The sequence below is a fragment of the Triticum aestivum genome, chromosome 2A, assembly GCF_018294505.1.
Source record: "Triticum aestivum cultivar Chinese Spring chromosome 2A, IWGSC CS RefSeq v2.1, whole genome shotgun sequence".
Classification (NCBI taxonomy): domain Eukaryota; kingdom Viridiplantae; phylum Streptophyta; class Magnoliopsida; order Poales; family Poaceae; genus Triticum; species Triticum aestivum.
The window spans coordinates 164,429,701-164,448,383 of NC_057797.1; the positions used below are offsets into that span (position 1 = coordinate 164,429,701).

The window sequence follows — 18,683 nt, forward strand, 5'->3', positions numbered from 1 at the left end:
AGAGGGTGAGAAAATCTTACTTTCTGGACTGCTTGACGGATTTTTTGTGTTGGCAGAGGGTCTGAACCGGAGGAAAGGATAATTACCTCTGCATCGTCAGCTTGGCTGCCCTCAGCGTCCTCCTGATAAATATCATTGTCAATGAGGTGCATGAAAAGTGAACCAAGTGAATCAAGTTCTACCTCTGCTTCCGGTTCATCAGGGTCATCATCAAGCTCTAAATCGATGGGTTCAGTTGCCCTCTTCTTCGTAGTTTTCTTGACAACTTTCGTTTTAGGATGAGAAGGCTTCACCGCTTTCTCCTGTGATTTCTTTTTCTAGAACAGATCATCACCCTGTTTAAAACATGGGCAGAGGGTATTAAAAGTTGCACAGTTCAAAAATACCAGGTGTAAAGCGGAAGCAAAACAATTATTACAGCAAGCGGTTTGTTCTATGTGTAAAAGGGACTTAACCTGGTCTTGCTACAGACAGCTTCCGGTTCATTCAACACTTTCTTGGCAGACTCAGTAACTTCCTCATCTGTTAGCTGAATGTCAATATGATGTTGGGAGTGTTTTACATCACCGGTGTACTCGCACATTAAACCAGAGCGGCGACTTAACGGCAAGATACTCCAGGACATCCAGCAACGAACGAAGTCCACACCTGTTAAACCGTTGGCCATGAAAGCTCTAAGTTTGGCGAGTTATGGTGCATATGATGCCCGTTCCTTGGCACTTAGTCATTGCGGAAGCGGATGAGTATTGGCAAGCCGGTGAGTATGGTAGCCCGGTAGAGGATTCTCATCTTCAGGAGAGGTGTCTTTGCAATAGAACCAAGTTTGATTCCACTCCTTTGGGTGACTGTGAAGTTTGGCATGAGGAAAACTAACATCCTTCCTTTTCTGAATGGAGACGCCACCGAGTTCAGTATTGGGCCCGTCTACGAATTCAGTGCGACGATTTAAGTGGAAGAAATCTCGGAACAACTCGACAGTCGGCTCTTCTTGTAGATAGGCTTCACAAAACACCTGAAAGTTGCAGATATTGGATACAGAGTTGGGTCCAATATCTTGAGGGTGGATCTGAAAGCTGGCAAGTACATCCCGAAAAAACTTGGATCCAGGCGGTTTAAAACCACGGCCTATATGATCAGCAAACACTACTACTTCACCATCTCTGGGGGTAGGAGGATTTTCCGGCCCAGGAACTCACCATCGGATTTCATTTTTCTTCGTTAAGGTACCAATTTTGACCATTCCATTCAGTTGTTCTTCAGTAACCCGGGAAGGAGCCCAATTACAAGAATAGAATTGCTTGGCCATTGCAAGTGAAGAGCTGGAAAGGAATAATGCCGGTTTATGATTCATTAATGACAATGCATAAAGTACAACAGGTTGAGGAAAAAGGAATTCAAGCATGCGAAATTGATAAACCGGAGGAAGTTATAAACCGCCTACGACAGAGTGTTTATAAGTGGTAAAGCGATGAACGGTTTACAAGGGGACTAATGGCATATGACAGGTTATTTTCTACAGAGATAAACCGCCTGTGCAGGTAAAAAAAGTACAGATCTGAAGCAAAAAATGGCTAAGTGAAGAAAAACAGGTTTCACAGAATCACGTTCGCGTTTTGGATCTACCGCAAGTCAAGAAAAGGGAAAAGATTTCGACCTAAAAACAGTATGGTCCTGAAGCAGTTCACAAAAGGTCTAGATCAAAGTTCTTATGTGTACAAGGTTTCGTTTAATGGCTGAGATAAGGACTACCATAGTTACCACACGAAATGCATCAAGTCTTAGGTCTGCTATATACGGACTGACGAAGAACAGGAAGGGAGCACCATGAACTCGTACGAACCCTAAGTGGATCTACAGGGAAAGAGGAGAAGGCTTACAAGAGCTATCGAAGTAGCGGAGGTGAGCCGCGTCTCTCTGGAGCGATCAGGTCGATGCAGCGACCAACGATGAGGCAGAGACGAAGCTCGACGATGGCGGCGGTGCTCGGGTGCGGAGGCGTCGCGAGGAGGAAGAAGAGAGAAGAAGGCAACAGAAAGAAAAGGAAGGGGTCCTCCGCCCTATTTATAAGGACAAAGAGATAAGCGACATGCGCGGGAATCGAGGAGCCCAAAAATGGATAGATAACGAGATTGTTGCCTCAATTGTTGGATGCTCATTAATAAAAGGGGTATCTTCGGCTTTAAATGAACAGGTGATGTCACGACGGTTTACTACAAATCCAGAGGATGACGTCAGGGCGGTTTACAAGCTCTATGCGAAAGTGCAAGGGAAGGAATTTTCCTAAGTGTTGAAGATTGACATGAACAAGTTCAAATCAATCTGGGGCCTAATGTTGGGGATATTATTACTGGCCATAAACCGGCCAAGAGTGGCCGGGTTAACTCTATGATGATTACTATTTGAAGCCCAGGAAGACAAAGGATGATGGCGCTTCATGAAGGCCCAAGGCCCAAAGGCGGGTTAAGGCCTGTAGACATAAACCGACATTATCATGTAACTTGTATTATAAGATAGAAAGAATAGAGACCGAGTTGGATACGTTGATGATTCGGCCTCGGGACTCTGTAAACCGGCGGGCGTCGACCTATGTATATAAAGGGGTGACTCAGCGGCAGTTTAGGGACAACACACAACAACTCGAGAGGCAGGCAAAGCGGATTCGCTCCTTGGTCATCGAAACCCTAGCAATACCATCACAACTGGAGTAGGCTTTTACCTTCATCGTAAGGGGCCGAACCAGTATAAACTCTTGCGTCCTTTGTCCGCTTTAACCCCTTTAAGCTAACCCGTAGCGATGGCTCCACGACTAAGTCCTTTCACGAGGACATCTGCCGTGACAAAACCACGACAAGAGGTTGGTTATTTCCTTTGTTCGTTTTTGTTCCGAGTCGAGTCCCACCTGCGATGCCTCTTTTTTTCTCCTTGGGTGTATCCCACCAGTAAGAGAACACGACACCACATTTATTTAGCGGGCCCACATGTAAGGAGCAGCGGAATGGTCCACAAATGCCCAGGTCACGGTCAAATGCCTTTGATTGGATGAAAGGGAGGAGATGTGTATTTCCATAAGAGTACACAATAGATTGAGGCAAAATTGATCATAGATGAAAACTAAGGGTAGAACCATCGGCTAAGAACCAACCGAGTAGAAGGATTTGAAAAACCTAGTAAAGAAAAATCAATGAATAGGAAATATATATAAGAATCCAATGTCATGACAATTCCAATCCTATAGAAATAAAAACTGAAAACACATGAATTGGTAGCAGTATTTGTTTGGTTGGCCATATGATTTTTTTCCAATAAAATATTAAGTATGTTATAATTTCCAATGAAATAAAGAAGATTTCCACAAGGTTGCATTATATGGATTTTATTCCTTTAAAAATACATACAAAATATACCACAAGAAATAATGATTTATTTCCAGTCACACGAATCCAAAAATTTAAGAAATTAACTCCTCCAATATTGCTAGCAGAATATTCAAACCAAAATAGACCCTAAATTCCAGAAAAAGCCCCTTCTATGTGAGTTTTATCACCTCTAGACTGGAGGGAGCATTTCTGTTTGAGCAAAAGAAAAAGACTAGAAGGAGCAGAGATTCGAAAGCCAAAGGTCAATCGACAGTTCCCAAAAGGCTCCCAGCAGGCCCCACCGCCCGCCCACATGAACAAGTTCAAATCAATCTGGGGCCTAATGTTGGGGATATTATTACTGGACGTAAACCGGCCAGGAGTGGCCGGGTTAACTCTATGATGATTACTATTTGAAGTCCAGGAAGACAAATGATGATGGCGCTTCATGAAGGCCCAAGGCCCAAAGGCGGGTTAAGGCCTGTAGACATAAACCGACATTATCATGTAACTTGTATTATAAGATAGAAGGAATATATACCGAGTTGGATACGTTGATGATCCGGCCTCGGGACTCTGTAAACCGGCGGGCGTCAACCTATGTATATAAAGGGGCGACCCGGCGGCAGTTTAGGGACAACACACAACAACTCGAGAGCCAGGCAAAACGGATTCGCTCCTTGGTCATCGAAACCCTAGCAATACCATCACAACTGGAGTAGGCTTTTACCTTCATCGTAAGGGGCCGAACCAGTATAAACTCTTCCATCCTTTGTCCGCTTTAACCCCTTTAAGCTAACCCGTAGCGATGGCTCCACGACTAAGCCTTTTCACGAGGACATCTGCCGTGACAAAACCACGACAAGAGGTTGGTTATTTCCTTTGTTCGTTTTTGTTCCGAGTCGAGTCCCACCTGCGACGCCTCTTTTTTTCTCCTTGGGTGTATCCCACCAGTAAGAGAACACGACACCACATTTATTTAGCGGGCCCACATGTAAGGAGCAGCGGAATGGTCCACAAACAGTGGCGGAGGCAGGAATCGTAAATTTATGATCTTGAGGGGGGCCCGATTAAGAAAACATAACAAAAAATACTGTTCACGCCCAAAATACAAAGAAGTGACTAATGTTGGGGAGGGCCCGGGCCCCTGCTCCCCCCCCGTGCCTCCGCCATTGTCCACAAATGCCCAGGTCACGGTCAAATGCCTTTGATTGGATGAAAGGGAAGAGATGTGTATTGCCATAAGAGTACACAATAGATTGAGGCAAAATTGATCATAGATGAAAACTAAGGGTAGAACCATCGGCTAAGAACCAATCGAGTAGAAGGATATGAAAAACCCAGTAAAGAAAAATCTATGAATAGGAAATATATATAAGAATCCAATGTCATGACAATTCCAATCCTATAGAAATAAAAACTGAAAACACATGAATTGGTAGTAGTATTTGTTTGGTTGGCCATATGATTTTTTTTCCAATAAAATATTAAGTATGTTATAATTTCCAATGAAATAAAGAAGATTTCCACAAGGTTGCATTATATGGATTTTATTCCTTTAAAAATACATACAAAATATACCGCAGGAAACAATGATTTATTTCCAGTCACACAAATCCAAAATTTTAAGAAATTAACTCCTCCAATATTGCTAGCTGAATATTCAAACCAAAATAGACCCTAAATTCCAGAAAGAAGCCCCTTCTATGTGAGCATTTCTGTTTGAGCAAAAGAAAAAGACTAGAGGGAGCAGAGATTCAAAAGCCGAAGGTCAACCGGCAGTTCCCAAAAGGCTCCCAGCAGGCCCCACCGCCCGCCCGCCCACAGATCGTAGCATATCCATCCATCCAGTCCAACCGTCCCGTCGTCCTGCAAGGCTGCAACCAGGCCGCGCAACTGACCACCAGCCGCGGCAGCGCGACGGACCCCTCAATTTCCACGACGCTTCCTTTCCTCCCGTTCCCCCCTCCGGGTGCGGAACGACGCGACGCGACGCGACCCGCCTCACCTCATCAAAGCCTCCCTCCCCTTCCTCCATCTCCCCCCTCCCCTCCTCCCAAATCTCCCTCCCCCAAATTCCTTTCCCACCCAAACCAAACCCTCGGCGCCTCAAAACCCTCGCCTCCGCCGGCGCCCCCTCCCCCATGGCCTCCGCCGCCGCCCCCGCCTCCTCGGAGGAGGCCGTCAAGGTAGGCCCCGCCGCCAGCCCTCTCCCTCCGCCCCGCCCCGTCCCCCGTGCTCCCGCCGCCGCGGGCGCTCGTGGGGATCTCCGCGGCCCGTGTTCTTTCCCCCCCTTCCTGTTCCTGGGATTTCGGCGCCTGATTCGGTCCGTACGGTTGGTGCCGGTGTTCGCTTTGTGCGCAGGCGGCGAAGGTTCTGATGGTCGGGGCTGGAGGCATCGGGTGCGAGCTCCTCAAGACCCTCGCGCTCTCGGGCTTCAGGGACATCCACGTCGTAAGTTTGTTATCTACTATACTACATGGCCCCTTGCTTCGGCGCCCTTTGTTGACACCGCGCCTAGGTTTAGTTCGAATCTAGCTTGCACATTAGCTGTTGTCGGCAGCACCGCGGTGGATGGCCGGTGCGTCTCTTTGTCGGTAGCGGGATCTGTGATGGTGTTAGCGTTGACTTGAAGCTGAAAAATAGATGCATAAACTGCTTCTGCAGCTAATCTATCCAAGGTTTTCCTCTAGGCTGCGCTTACTTGCATCTGCGCTGGCGTGATTGTATTGATTTTATGGCGCTGGTACTGCCTTCTTAGATTGTGCATTAGGAATTTGATAACACACCTTTGTTTGGCTTTTGATAAAATGACACACTTGTTGTCACTTACATATAGTCAATGGCCGCAAAGTGTGTCATTTGTATCAAAGTTACAGACAAAGGTGTGTTGTTTTGTCAAAAATTTCATTGTGCATAGGGCGAGCCCAGTTGGCTCATGTTTTATGCACTGTCATGAAAGGTGATATCTTCGCGGTACTTCCTTGAGGTTGATGTACCTTGTATGCAAAATAGTTTTAAAACAGGCAGGGAGTAATCCTTGTTCAGGCAACCAGAGCTACACAAATCAATTTGCTTGACACACTTATGAAATGGTTCATCTTGCTGCTTTTATTATGCAGATTGACTTGGACACAATTGAGGTCAGCAATCTGAACAGACAGTTTTTGTTTCGGAAGAGTCATGTGGGACAGTCAAAAGCCCATGTAAGTATATTTTCTACATGAACATATGATGGGTATAGTTATCTTGGGGACTTCTTCATAATTGATGCCTGCTTATGATGTTTCCACCATTGATTTTGTCAGGTTGCTCGTGATGCTATTCTGAAATTTAGGCCAAACATCAATATAGAATCACACCATGCAAATGTTAAGGATGCCCAGTTCAATGTTGACTTTTTCAAGCAGTTTAATGTAGTTTTGAATGGCCTTGATAACTTGGATGCTAGACGACATGTGAATCGCCTCTGCCTTGCTGCTGAAGTTCCATTGGTTGAGAGTGGGACCACTGGGTTTCTCGGACAGGTCAGTTGACCAAATATCATGGTTTTTGTCTCTTTATCTTTGCATCTCCCTTGTCACTAATGCCTGTGGGTATTGTTATGTTTGTCTTTTGTATTTTGCTTGTAGTACTCCTGCTACAAGGTATTCCATGATATTTGATTGTTGGCCAGTGTGCTAACCGCTGGTGGTCCCTTTTCATTTTCTTAGTAAGATAGCAGTAATATTTACCCTAGGTGTACAACCTTCCACTTGAGATGGCCATCGTGTACTTTCTGATAACATGGCTAAATGTTTGGTCTGGGCCTTTGCACAATTACGTAAGGACACATGCAGAAATGCATTGTCATTTTGAAACTGGACCTTCTGGGTGTATATAAGCTCACATGTATAACAGAAAGTAGGCATCTGCCCACTCTCTTCCACAAGAGCTGCTTATGCATGCTTTAAAAAAATGCCGAATTTAAATCCTATATACAACCCGCAGCATGTCGTGCTGGTATTTATGCTATATTTTGTGTATGCTTTGCATATGGTTGACATTTGTTTGATAGTCGTGTACATATCATTGCATTTTGTAGTTGACTTGAAGCTGAAAAATAAGAGCCGAATAAGAGACATAATCTGGAAACTTGTACATCAAATAGTTGTGCCACGAGCATGCAATATGAGTCAACATTTGATCATGTACATCAATTGCCAAAACTCAAGTGTTATTTTGATATAAATGCATGCCATTTAGTGGCCAGGCCTAAACTGCTTGGTATAAAACAAGTTTTCTGTACCTCACTGTTGTTTTAAGAGAGAAGTGCATATTACACCCCTCAACTCTAGCCCTAGTCTAATATACACCCCCAACTCCAATACCGTCTAGTTTACACCCCCAACTCTCAAAACTAGGCGGAATTCAACCCTCTCCTCCCCGTTGACCGGTTTTGTCCCAGTTGACTGGTGAATAGTAACTAAAAAAAATCAAAAAATTCTTTTGTTTCTTCAACACATGAACAGTAAATTCAAAAAAAAGTTGGAAATAAAATTCAAGAAAAAAATACTAATTTCTCCAAAAAAATAATTATTTTTGCATGGACGATTTTTCAGCGCATGATGTCCGTGCCAATTTCAGCTTGTTTGGACATTTCAGTGGTCTCTCAACAAAAAAAATCCCAAACTGTTAACTGTTTCATAGACGTCATATTTGTCTTTTTTGCTGAGAGCTACTCAGATGTCCGAACAAGCTGAAAATTGGAACGAACATCACGCAATCAAACATCATCCATGCAAAAATAATTCAGAATTTTTTTTATTTTTTTTGAATTTACTGCTCACCTAACAAAATATCAAAAAAATTAAAAATCAATTTTTTTGAATTTTTATTTTTATTTTGAACTTTTTTGAATTTATTGTTCACCCGGTGAAAAAATGAAATTATTATTTTTTAATTTGTATTTCTTTTGAATTTACTGTTCACCCAGTCAACAGGTCAAAACCGGTCAACGGGGAGGGGAAGGTTGAATTCCGCCTGGTTTTGTGAGTTGGGGGGTGTAAACTAGACGGTATTGAAGTTGGGGGGTGTGTATTAGACTGGGGCTAGAGTTGAGGGGTGTAATATGCACTTCTCTCTTGTTTTAAACATACTCGTTATTTATAGCGCATCTGTCAACTGTGAAACCAATGTTTCAACCAATGTTTCACGGTCACTGAACTAATCAAGGAGTCTGGCTCTCTGCTGAATAGGTCAAGTTAATGCTTTACTAAAAGCAATTGTCATTCTATTTTGCAGGTTACCGTTCATGTCAAGGGTAAAACAGAATGCTATGAATGCCAACCTAAGCCTATCCCAAAATCATATCCAGTCTGCACAATTACAAGCACTCCATCAAAGGTTCCTCTTTTTGCCTCTGCATGTTGATTATTTTCATGTCTGCTTTTCTTATTGTGATATTATTTAAGTTCTGCTATTTCTTCTGAGGCTAAGTATCATGTTGGTTTGTATGTTCTTAATATGCATAGTTAGTTTTGTTTAATGTGGGAAGGAATATTTCTTATATAGTTAGTTAGTATTTTTTGTATTAAATTATTAATGGCTTCATACCCCTGTAACCCTGTTTATATCTAGAAATAAGCTTATTTATTCGGCCTTTGTTTCTTGGATTAGTTCTGATGGAACCTTGCAAGAAAAGTCATTTAAACTGGATGCTGTTCGACCTAGTTGCCTAATATTGTACTCCCTCTGTCCGGGTTTATTGGGCCCGGAGACAAGATTGGCAGGACCAAGGAACCTAGTGACTGGCCTTGATTAAGGTGAAAATTTCCAGTGTTTAATTGTGACGTACGTTTTGGTAGCCACGTAATTTAATGCACACTCTAGGTAATCCAGCCAGCAGCCCAGAGTTCACGCGCATGCTGATGCTTGGCCGTTAGCATGGCCAATCTGAAGACTAGGAGAAGCGCATGCGTCTGTTTAGGTCGCTGCATGCAATGGGCTAGTTAATTTCCCTCGGTCCTCTGGAACTGAATGAGTTTGATTTCAAGAAAATTAATTAGAAGGGCCTTATAAATCGGGACGTAGTATTGTGGCTGAGAGGCCTAATAAACCTGGACGGAGGGAGTACTCCCTCCATCCCGAGTTACTTGTCGCTCAAACAGATGTATCTAGCATTGAAATACATCTAGATACATCCATTTTGCTTTACTGCAGTATCATTTATGAATGCTGCATATCTTGGAATCCTCAAAATGTGAGTTTAATGCACAGAAGATACATTCTAACAAACATTCATTTGCTTGCTTTTGGTAGTCACAGTTCTCATGTAATTAGTATTTGAAGTATCAACATTTTTTACTTGGTAAATTTTGAAATATTTTTCAAAACACACAACGAGCTTTAATGGCATTATTTAATTTCCTTTTTGCAGTTTGTTCATTGCATTGTTTGGGCAAAGGAGCTTCTTTTTGCTAAGCTATTTGGTGATAAGAACCAAGATAATGACCTTAATGTGCATTCAAAAGATGGCAGCAGTTCAAAGTCAGATGTCTTTGAAAGGGATGTTGATGAAGATCTTGATCAGTATGCTCAGAGGATTTATGATCATGTATTTGGTTATAATATCGAAGTTGCCTTAGAGAATGAAGAAACCTGGAAGAATCGGAGAAGACCAAATCCAGTATACATTAGAGACACATTACCTGAAGCAGTAAAGCAAAATGGTAGCTCGCGGGACTGCAGTAATGATCATGAAGAGCCTTCTGCTATGGCATCTTTAGGTCTTACAAATCCTCAAGAGATATGGACTCTGGCTGAAAATTCAAGAGTGCTTTTGGAGGCTTTTAAATTGTTTTTTGAGAAAAGAGAGAAGGTCTGTATATGTTAAGTTCAAGTTCTGTAAACTTTTAAGAAATATTTTTTTTGTATATGATTCGTTTTTTCTGATCTCAGGAAATAGGGAACTTGGTTTTTGACAAGGATGACCAGTTAGCAGTTGAGTTTGTTACTGCTGCGGCTAATATCAGAGCTCACTCTTTTGGTATACCACTACATAGCCTATTTGAAGCTAAAGGTGTTGCTGGAAACATAGTTCATGCTGTGGCAACAACAAATGCTATAGTAGCTGGTCTCATTGTTATCGAAGCAATCAAAGTTCTCCGGGATGATTACAAGAACTACAGGTGACTATACTTAATTTGTGCTGCTGTTGTTACAGTTCAGTTTACCTGCTTTCTGGATATGGTAGTTCGAAAAGAGTGCTGCTGTTGCGACTTTTCTGGCACCCCTTTTTACATGGTATCATATGCTATTCATGCATTTCTGTGCCTATCTCACCGGCAATACAGTAAATACTGTAACTTCATTTTTCACATGTTACAGAATGACATATTGTCTTGAACATCCTACAAAGAAGTTGCTCCTGATGCCTGTAGAACCTTTTGAACCTAATACATCATGCTATGTCTGCTCTGAGGTATTTTGCACTGTCTAAGATGTCTCGGTTCTTATATGTTAGTCCCATCTTTTGTATCTGACATGAAACTAAAACTGAATGCATCAGACCCCTCTTCTGCTGGATGTTAACACTAAGGTCACAAAGCTTAAGGAGGTTATCGACAAGATTATAAAAAGCAAACTTGGAATGAACCTACCGTTGGTAATGATTGGCTCTACACTTGTTTTTGAGGATGGCGATGGCTTAGAGGAAGACGAGGCTGCAAACTATGCTTTAAACCTTGAGAAGGTACTATCCTCGTATACTCATAATGTTTCATGTTCAAGGCAAGGGCCAACGGAACAATGCACTCCCATGTCATTTGTCCCCTTTCTAGTCTGTGGCCCTCGTGTTTCCATATTTTCGATTACAATATATTTATTGCCAGCTTGGTGTTGATCAACTATTACAGGTCTTGGCCGAACTGCCAGCTCCAGTTATTAATGGTACAAAGCTTACCGTTGAGGATTTCCAGCAGGAGCTGTCATGCAGCATCAACATCAAGCACAGGTTCATATCCGTATTTTCCTTGTATTAATGCCAGTTATGTCTTCTAAAACTATGCCTTAGCTGGATGTTTGCATCGTATATAAAATTATTGGGTTCCCCTTGCCTTCCAAGTTCCAACAGCGTTTATAAAGTACGAGTATTAGTTATGACGACTCTTGTGCAATAAAAACTGGTTGTAGATTTATACAATATACATAGAGCACCTTCATACAATTTTGCTAATTAAAGTTAGCTGATGATTTCCCACTGTCCCAGAGTGGTAGCATGATGCTAAAACTGACGTTGTTTTACAAAATGTTTTCACATACAAATTGGTTTTATCATGTAATGTTCTTCACACATTCCATGCTTAATATCATACCTCATATACATGGATAGATTGCTCTAGCAGACGCAAATGTGACCTGAATACTGTATTTCTGTCATATGCATACTTTTTCACTTCAGTACCTCTGTCAACAACTAGAGCTTAATTTCTTCTGTGATCCATGCAGGGAAGAGTTTGACGAGGAGAAAGAGCCTGACGGAATGGTTTTATCTGGATGGTCTGCTCCGGTGGAGAAACAGATTAATAGTAACGGGGAGAGCAAGTCGGCAGCTTCTTCATCCAGTGCGCATGCCACTGATGACACCGTTGAGGATCCATCTAAACCTGGGATGAAGCGCAAGCTGGATGAACTGTTGGAAACAAAGGAAAACTGTGATGCATCCAGTAGTGCTCAGGTTGTTGAAGACGATGATGATTGTGTGATGCTTGACGGGAACCCAGCGTTAATCAAGAAAAAGAGATTGCAATAGCAGTCGATCCTGTCTTGCTCGTCTAGAGATAATAGCTGTTGACCCCTGCTGTCATGGCTAACTCATTGTTCCAACGTAGCATCTTTGGTAACTTATCTATGTGGTGATGTGCTGATGATGATATTGAGCTATCAGTGACTACCCCTGGGACATATTTTTTGGCTTTAGATACCGCGCCGTAGGAATGTAATTTGTAGTTGAGTTTGTAGGCACAGGAGCGACTAATGCCCTGCTGACAGTCAGCTGTAAGGGTAAAATTGTGTTTCTCTGCTAAGGAGAATGGATTATAATTTTTGCTCTTCTTTCTGTATCGTATTGGTAATGTTGTCGGGGGAACTTCAGCTGGAAGGGGAATGACAAGCGAATGCTTTTTCTTGAGCTCAAACGCGCGAGATCTTGCTGGCTGTTTTAGTTGCTGATGAGATCAAATGGTGGCAGTTTTAAAGGAAAAATATCTTCTTTGAAGAAACTGTCAATGTTGTCCCGAAGAAGTTCTTCGAAATGCCACCGGCCCACCTCATCCCACCGAATCGTTCGCATTTCGGTTATGTTTTGTTTCTTTTAACAGTTCCCTGGTAAAAAATCAAACAATCTGCATCCAATTTGCCAAGATCAAGAGTTGATTCTAAGAAAAATCTCCAAACTACCATTTGCGGCAGCAAACAACTGAACTGCCATTTTAGAACTCCCTCCGTTCCGAATTACTTGTCTTGAATTTGTCTAGATACGGATGTATCTAGAGTGCTAGATGCATCGTATTTAGACAAATATAAGACAAGTAATTCGGAACGGAGAGAGTAATACACATACCCAATGCAACAGATGAACAAGTTCGCTCGTTGACGCTTTCCATCTCAGCAAGCAAAACCAGACGAACAAGATGCTCCAAATCAACAGTCCAGTTCATCAGGACGCCAACAGAATGCCTTCCAGCAGAACAGCAGCCGCAACACACAATCCATCCGCACAAGGAAACCTACAATTCTGACGCCGTTTCGGGCAAATGCATCCTCAAGAAATCGAACAGGGAAACTAAATCAATCAGTGCAGGAAAGTCCGCGCTAATTTCCGGCCGCCGCCCGTCTTCCGGAGGCCTTCCAGGAACGCCGCCCCTCTGAAATGCGACGCGAGCGCGCAGAACGCGATCCCGAGCAGCAGCGCCGCGAGCCTCCGGAGCCCGCTCGTCCTCTTCCTCCTCCTCGCTCCTCCCCACACCGCCGCCCAGATGCCGAGCGCCTGGCCCAGCCCCGACGCGCGCCAGGCCTCCGCGAGGACGGCGAGCCTGTCGCCCAGGGCCAGGGAGAGGACGAGCAGCACCACGTCCTCGGCGGGCGCCTTCCGCCTCCCCCTTCGCCCGAGCCATCCGCCGCGGAGAGGGCGCGGGCGCGGGAGGAGGCGGCGGAGGGAGGAGGAGACCAGGCGGCGGAGAGGCGGGGGCGGGAACACGATGGGCTTGGGCTTCGCACGGCGGCGGCGGCGGGAGCGGCCGCTGCAGCTGATGGCGAAGGAGGCGGTGACGGCAAGGGCGAGCGGGAGGTGCCCGGCGGGTCCGGGGAGTTGCGGCGGGAGCATAGTGATCCGCGGAGTCGAGCGGAGGGGAGGGGGCTCGCGTCCTCGGATGTTCCCTTTTGATTTTGGAGGCCCCAAATAGGCGGAGGCGCAACGGCACAAGGATGACGTCTACCCGCCTGACACGTGTGTTCTATCTGCAGGTTTTAGAGGTAATTGCTCTGCTTCATAGATAAAGATTAACTAATCTGCATACCTAAAGAAAAAAAGATGAACCAATGTGCAAAGTATAAGCTCAAAATCGTGTTATCCAGAAATCAAGAGTGCATATAATGCTCAGAGGGTGGTCACAGGCAAAATCAAATTGTTCTCCAACATTCCATCAGCAAATCCAATTATCCATACGTCCATAGCTCTCCCAAAATTTCATCAACAATTTGTGTTACACTTTCCTATGATCTATCATCAACAATGTTGTTTACAACACGAACAACAAATCAACACCTTGTAAAATTGAATAAACAGCAACTTCAAAATCTGTATCAGAAATGCTATTACAACACACAACAGGATCAATGGGGCAATGTTTTTATTTGACGGATGGCGTGGAGGCGCAGCACGCTCTTTGACCTTTGTGCAACGCACATCTCTTCCTCCCCGCGATTGGCTGATTCTTGCAAGGTGAACCATCGGATGCTCGAGCTCCACAGACAGATGGCCATCCCGACCTTCCGGAACATGGTGCCGATGAAGCACCAGTGACCTCAATTCCTCTGTGCTCCTCGCATCTTTCCCTTCCTGCCACTGGTGCCAGTTTGCAGTACCCATTATCTGTCACTGCTCCACATATGGCTGATGCGTTGTCGTTTGCTTCTCTTGTCTGACATCCTTGGCCTCTCAACGATGGTGCGCTGGCTGATTTCTGTGCTTTGAGCAGCTCAAACCACTTTCTTCCAACAGGCTCATCTTGGTGGAACTGAGATTCTGCATGGGAGGTTCCATATGCTTCATCTTCTGTAGGAGCTTCTCCGATTTTCATCTCCTTTGCTTCCAAGCTGCTCCTTTGCAGTGATGGTTCTTTAGCATTTGTCGACAGATTTTTGGACTGGTCTGCACTGGTTTGCCATGCTTGATCAGGTTTGCTTGGATTAGCAGTTTGTTGAGGTATAGATTCAACAGTTGGAATAGCAACTGGGCAAGTGGAGCTAGAAGAAGATACTTTGTGACTGTATGCGACTCTGACTCTTCTACCTTTGTGCAACTCACACCTCTTCCTTCCTTCCAATGGGTCCTCCAGACAAGAAGAACCATCTTCTAGCATTACTCCACAAACAGCTTCGGCTTCTCTTATCGGCGCAGTTCGCCGTTCAATAACATCGACCTTTTTCACCTTGTATCCTTCAGACCTTCTATGTGCTTGTTTATTACCAGCAGTATTGGCCTGAGGTGTGCATTTCCGGTGAATATCAATTGCCTCGTTCAAATCGTCACCAGAGTTAACTAAACGAGGTCTGAAGCCGACAAACGTGCGGACTCTTGGAAGCATATTTTTCATACTGCCAGATGAAATCTCAACAGACCCAGTACTGTTAATCTTTATACCTGCTTTCTCTCCAAACACCCTCTGTTTTAAGTGCCGAACTCTGCCAAGCAAAGATAATCTATGGCTTCCCTGTTCTAACTTGAGCAGTATTTCTTCGCGACGGCACGCACCATTCTGAAGTTTGTTCCATGCATAATCAAATACTCCCAGTAGCTGAGCTTCAGTCTTCTCAGCTGCTTTTTTGGAACCCATCTGTTTTTGCCCACAGTAACGAAGACATTAGGCACAATGGCAAGTATATTTTCAACATAATCACAATACAAACGGCTAGAGATAAAAATGATCTGTTCTGTTTCTGTACAAGCTACTAAGAAGCATTGTTATGGATCTCCCTTCATACATCACTTTCGAAGGAAGATTTCACATACTCACTTCAAACCACTACTTACCAAATATGGCTAGGTAAATGCGTACAAATCAATTTCCATGAACAGTGTGCATGATTTAATTAGGTTATGCATATTGCCAGGTACCAACTACAGTCCATTCGGTGCTGAAGGCAATATTGTGGAAACAGTTAAGACAAGACTACTCATGGATTAATAGAGTATATGTAGTATGTCTGCACCAAACAGCCAACATGTATACTTTATAACTAAAAACATTAGCAAGGGTTCAAACTTCAAAGGAAAGGACATATTAACACGACACTCTTATATGCAAATTTGAACAGCATGAGTATGAGAATTTGCAGAAACTTCAAAAGGAAGTCTTCGACACATTATCAACACAGAAGAAGACCAAGTAACTACTTTGCAGGAGGCTATGATGCTGTTCTTAAACCTAAAGGGCACGAGAACTTGCAGCCTGGATTGACATATTTTAATAACTCTCAGACACAATAGATGCGTGTACTCGTATATCATCAAACTATGAGACATCATTGGTGTGTTAGAGCACACTTGTGTATGACAGTTCAACAAACCCCTTCTCATCTTAAGAAGTGGAAAACAAGCATGAAAACACTTACCAGCGCACATCGAAACATCACGGAGTAACCTCTGGAGAAGACTTCCCTGAACAATCCAGGTCCTGCCGTGAACGTGTTCACCTCAGCTTTACCGACAGTAGCCAATGGATTCCCGGCGTCCAGGTGTGACCCTGTCCGTCCGTACTGCTGGAGCCTCGCCCTGACATTATCGGCCTGCCCGAGGTACACCACCACGACGACAACTGATCGATTTCTGCGAGCCCTGACACCATCATAGGAAGGCCTTGCAACGCCCAGCTCGTAGAGGCCAGGGAAGTTGTCCGGGAGGTTGCGTGTGTGATACCTCTGGACCCCCTCCTTGCCGGCGGAGTGGTCCTCCCAGTCCGACGGCCCGACAAGAACCTGCGAAGAGAATTCAGGAGCAAATCAAGCTAGAATCAAGAACCCAAGATTTTACAATCCGACCCTAGAATTTGAATCTGAGGCGCGGGGTGGAAATCGCGTAGCAGTATGGATGGATGCCACGGGCCGGATCTCGTCAACTACGTTCCAATCAGGAAAGCTCGCGGCGGCCGCGGCCAGTAGCAGATGGCAAGCAGAGAGGGGGGAGCACGCACGCACCTTCCACGGGGAGAAGAGGGAGTCGTGTTTGGTGCGGGGGCAGTCCTCCCGCTTCAGTCTGGCGGCGGCGACCAAAGGCATCGCTAGGCCGCCCTTGCCTAGCGTGCTCTCTGGTGTCTGGCAGGTAGGCTCAGCGCCGCCGCCGGTCGCATCACCGCCGGGAGAGGGGCTGTCGTCTTTCGAAAATCCCGGCCTGATTTGGAATTTTGGACTAGGCACGCATCGGCGCGTTCCGACCCTAGCCGGGCTCTATCCCTCGGTCGGGATCGGTCCAGCCGTTCACACAGATGCGGCTCAGAGCAACTCATAGTTTGACAATCAAATAAATATCTTATACTTTACACGACAAATAAATGTTCAATTGTCTCAACCATTTGAAAGAAAAATAGACGATACGTTCATTGATTGCCTGCAGTTAAGTATGAGTTTCCCGATCACGTATTTGATGATGAAATTCAATGAACTGTGTAAATATTGCTGCTCTTCCATGCTCAAGCACACCATTTTCACATTGAAACTAAAACCCTTGGTCGTAGATATCATCCGGACGCTCATTCTCTACGATCATACTGTGCATGATCACACAAGTACTCATCACTCCCACAACTTCTTGGTGCTTCAAATTCTACCAGAATACCGAACGATGCCCCATCAAAATTGAAGAACACCAAAGGCATGCTTCACATCCTTCCTAACACTTTGTTGCTCTTGGAAAAATCTCTTCCTCTTCTCTCCTACATGGTTGGGGATTGTCTTCACAAGAGTAGTCCACTTAGGATAGATACCATCAGCTAGGTAGTATACTTTGTTGTAGTGGTGGCCACCGATCTCAATATTGATCTTGTTGGGAAATGTAGCATGCAATTTAAATTTTTTTCCTAGGCTCACGCAAGATCTATCTAGAAGATGCATAGCAACGAGAGGTGGAGAGTGTGTCCACGTACCCTCGTAGATCGAAAGCGGAAGCGTTTGACAACGCGTTTGATGTAGTCGAATTTCTTCTAGATCCGACCGATCAAGCACCGAACGTACGACACCTCCGAGTTCTGCATACGTCCAGCGCGATGACGCCCTAGCCTTCTTGATCCAGTAAGGTGTCGAGAAAGTAGATGAGTTCCGTCAACACAACGGCATGGTGACAGTGTTGGTGAAGTGATCTGCGCAGGTGTGACGCCCGGATAATCAAGCTACAGTAACCTCTGCTAATGATGCCACGTCACCACTCTTACTGTTGTAAATCTCATGATGGTTCAATCCCGTTCGAATTCAAAAATTCAAAATCAAGTCAAACGGTAAAGTTTTCAAACATCAAAATTAAAATGTTCTAGAGGTGGCAAATAATGCTTAGGTAATTATGGTGGAGGATCACATTTTTATAAAATAATTAAAAGCACTAAACTAAATAAAACAGTGGCTTATACAAATAATTAGATGCATTTTATAAATATTAAAACATTAAACTATTTTATTAGGTATGAGAAATTAATGTGGCAATAGAGTGTTTATAAATACTAATTTAGGGGCTAATGGTATATTTTATAAAACTAAAAGTAAATAAAACAAAAGAAACTACAAAAAAACAGAAACAAACAAAAAAAGGGAAAGAGAGAAAGGCCCCCACTGGGTTTCGGCCCAGCAGGCCGGCCCATTCGGCCACAGGCCCAGGCCGCCCCCCACTCCCCCATAACCCCTGGGCGACCAAACCCTAACCCCCAACGCACCATTCCCCCCACTCGCTCCCACGTTCCCCGTCTCTCGATCCAAATCTGGATCGGGGACGAAACCCCCTCGACGCCGTCCCCATCGCCTCGTCGCTGTGCATCGCACCACTGCCGCCCGAAAACCTCGCCGAGGCCTCCTCCTCTCCTCAAG

The 18,683-nt window shown here is 44.4% G+C and overlaps 3 protein-coding genes across 3 annotated transcripts; 1 reads left to right on the plus strand and 2 right to left on the minus strand.

Moving 5' to 3' along the window:
• Positions 1 to 5,315: 5,315 nt before the first annotated feature.
• On the plus strand, positions 5,316 to 12,449 carry LOC123188149 (SUMO-activating enzyme subunit 2). Its single transcript, XM_044600193.1, has 11 exons — positions 5,316 to 5,545; positions 5,721 to 5,810; positions 6,479 to 6,562; positions 6,665 to 6,883; positions 8,640 to 8,741; positions 9,775 to 10,215; positions 10,296 to 10,525; positions 10,725 to 10,818; positions 10,906 to 11,088; positions 11,252 to 11,349; positions 11,844 to 12,449. Exons 1-11 carry the CDS (start codon positions 5,501 to 5,503, stop codon positions 12,145 to 12,147), a joined length of 1,890 nt encoding a protein of 629 aa, XP_044456128.1. The 5' UTR covers positions 5,316 to 5,500; the 3' UTR covers positions 12,148 to 12,449.
• A 521-nt stretch (positions 12,450 to 12,970) lies between these two features.
• LOC123188151 (uncharacterized) lies at positions 12,971 to 13,797 on the minus strand. The gene has a single exon (XM_044600195.1). The coding sequence runs from the start codon at positions 13,717 to 13,719 to the stop codon at positions 13,189 to 13,191; it is 531 nt and encodes a 176-aa protein (XP_044456130.1). The 5' UTR covers positions 13,720 to 13,797; the 3' UTR covers positions 12,971 to 13,188.
• A 215-nt stretch (positions 13,798 to 14,012) lies between these two features.
• On the minus strand, positions 14,013 to 17,093 carry LOC123188150 (protein EFFECTOR OF TRANSCRIPTION 2). Its single transcript, XM_044600194.1, has 3 exons — positions 16,812 to 17,093; positions 16,230 to 16,592; positions 14,013 to 15,451 (listed from the first exon to the last, which is right to left on the minus strand). Exons 1-3 carry the CDS (start codon positions 16,890 to 16,892, stop codon positions 14,246 to 14,248), a joined length of 1,650 nt encoding a protein of 549 aa, XP_044456129.1. The 5' UTR covers positions 16,893 to 17,093; the 3' UTR covers positions 14,013 to 14,245.
• Positions 17,094 to 18,683: the final 1,590 nt, after the last annotated feature.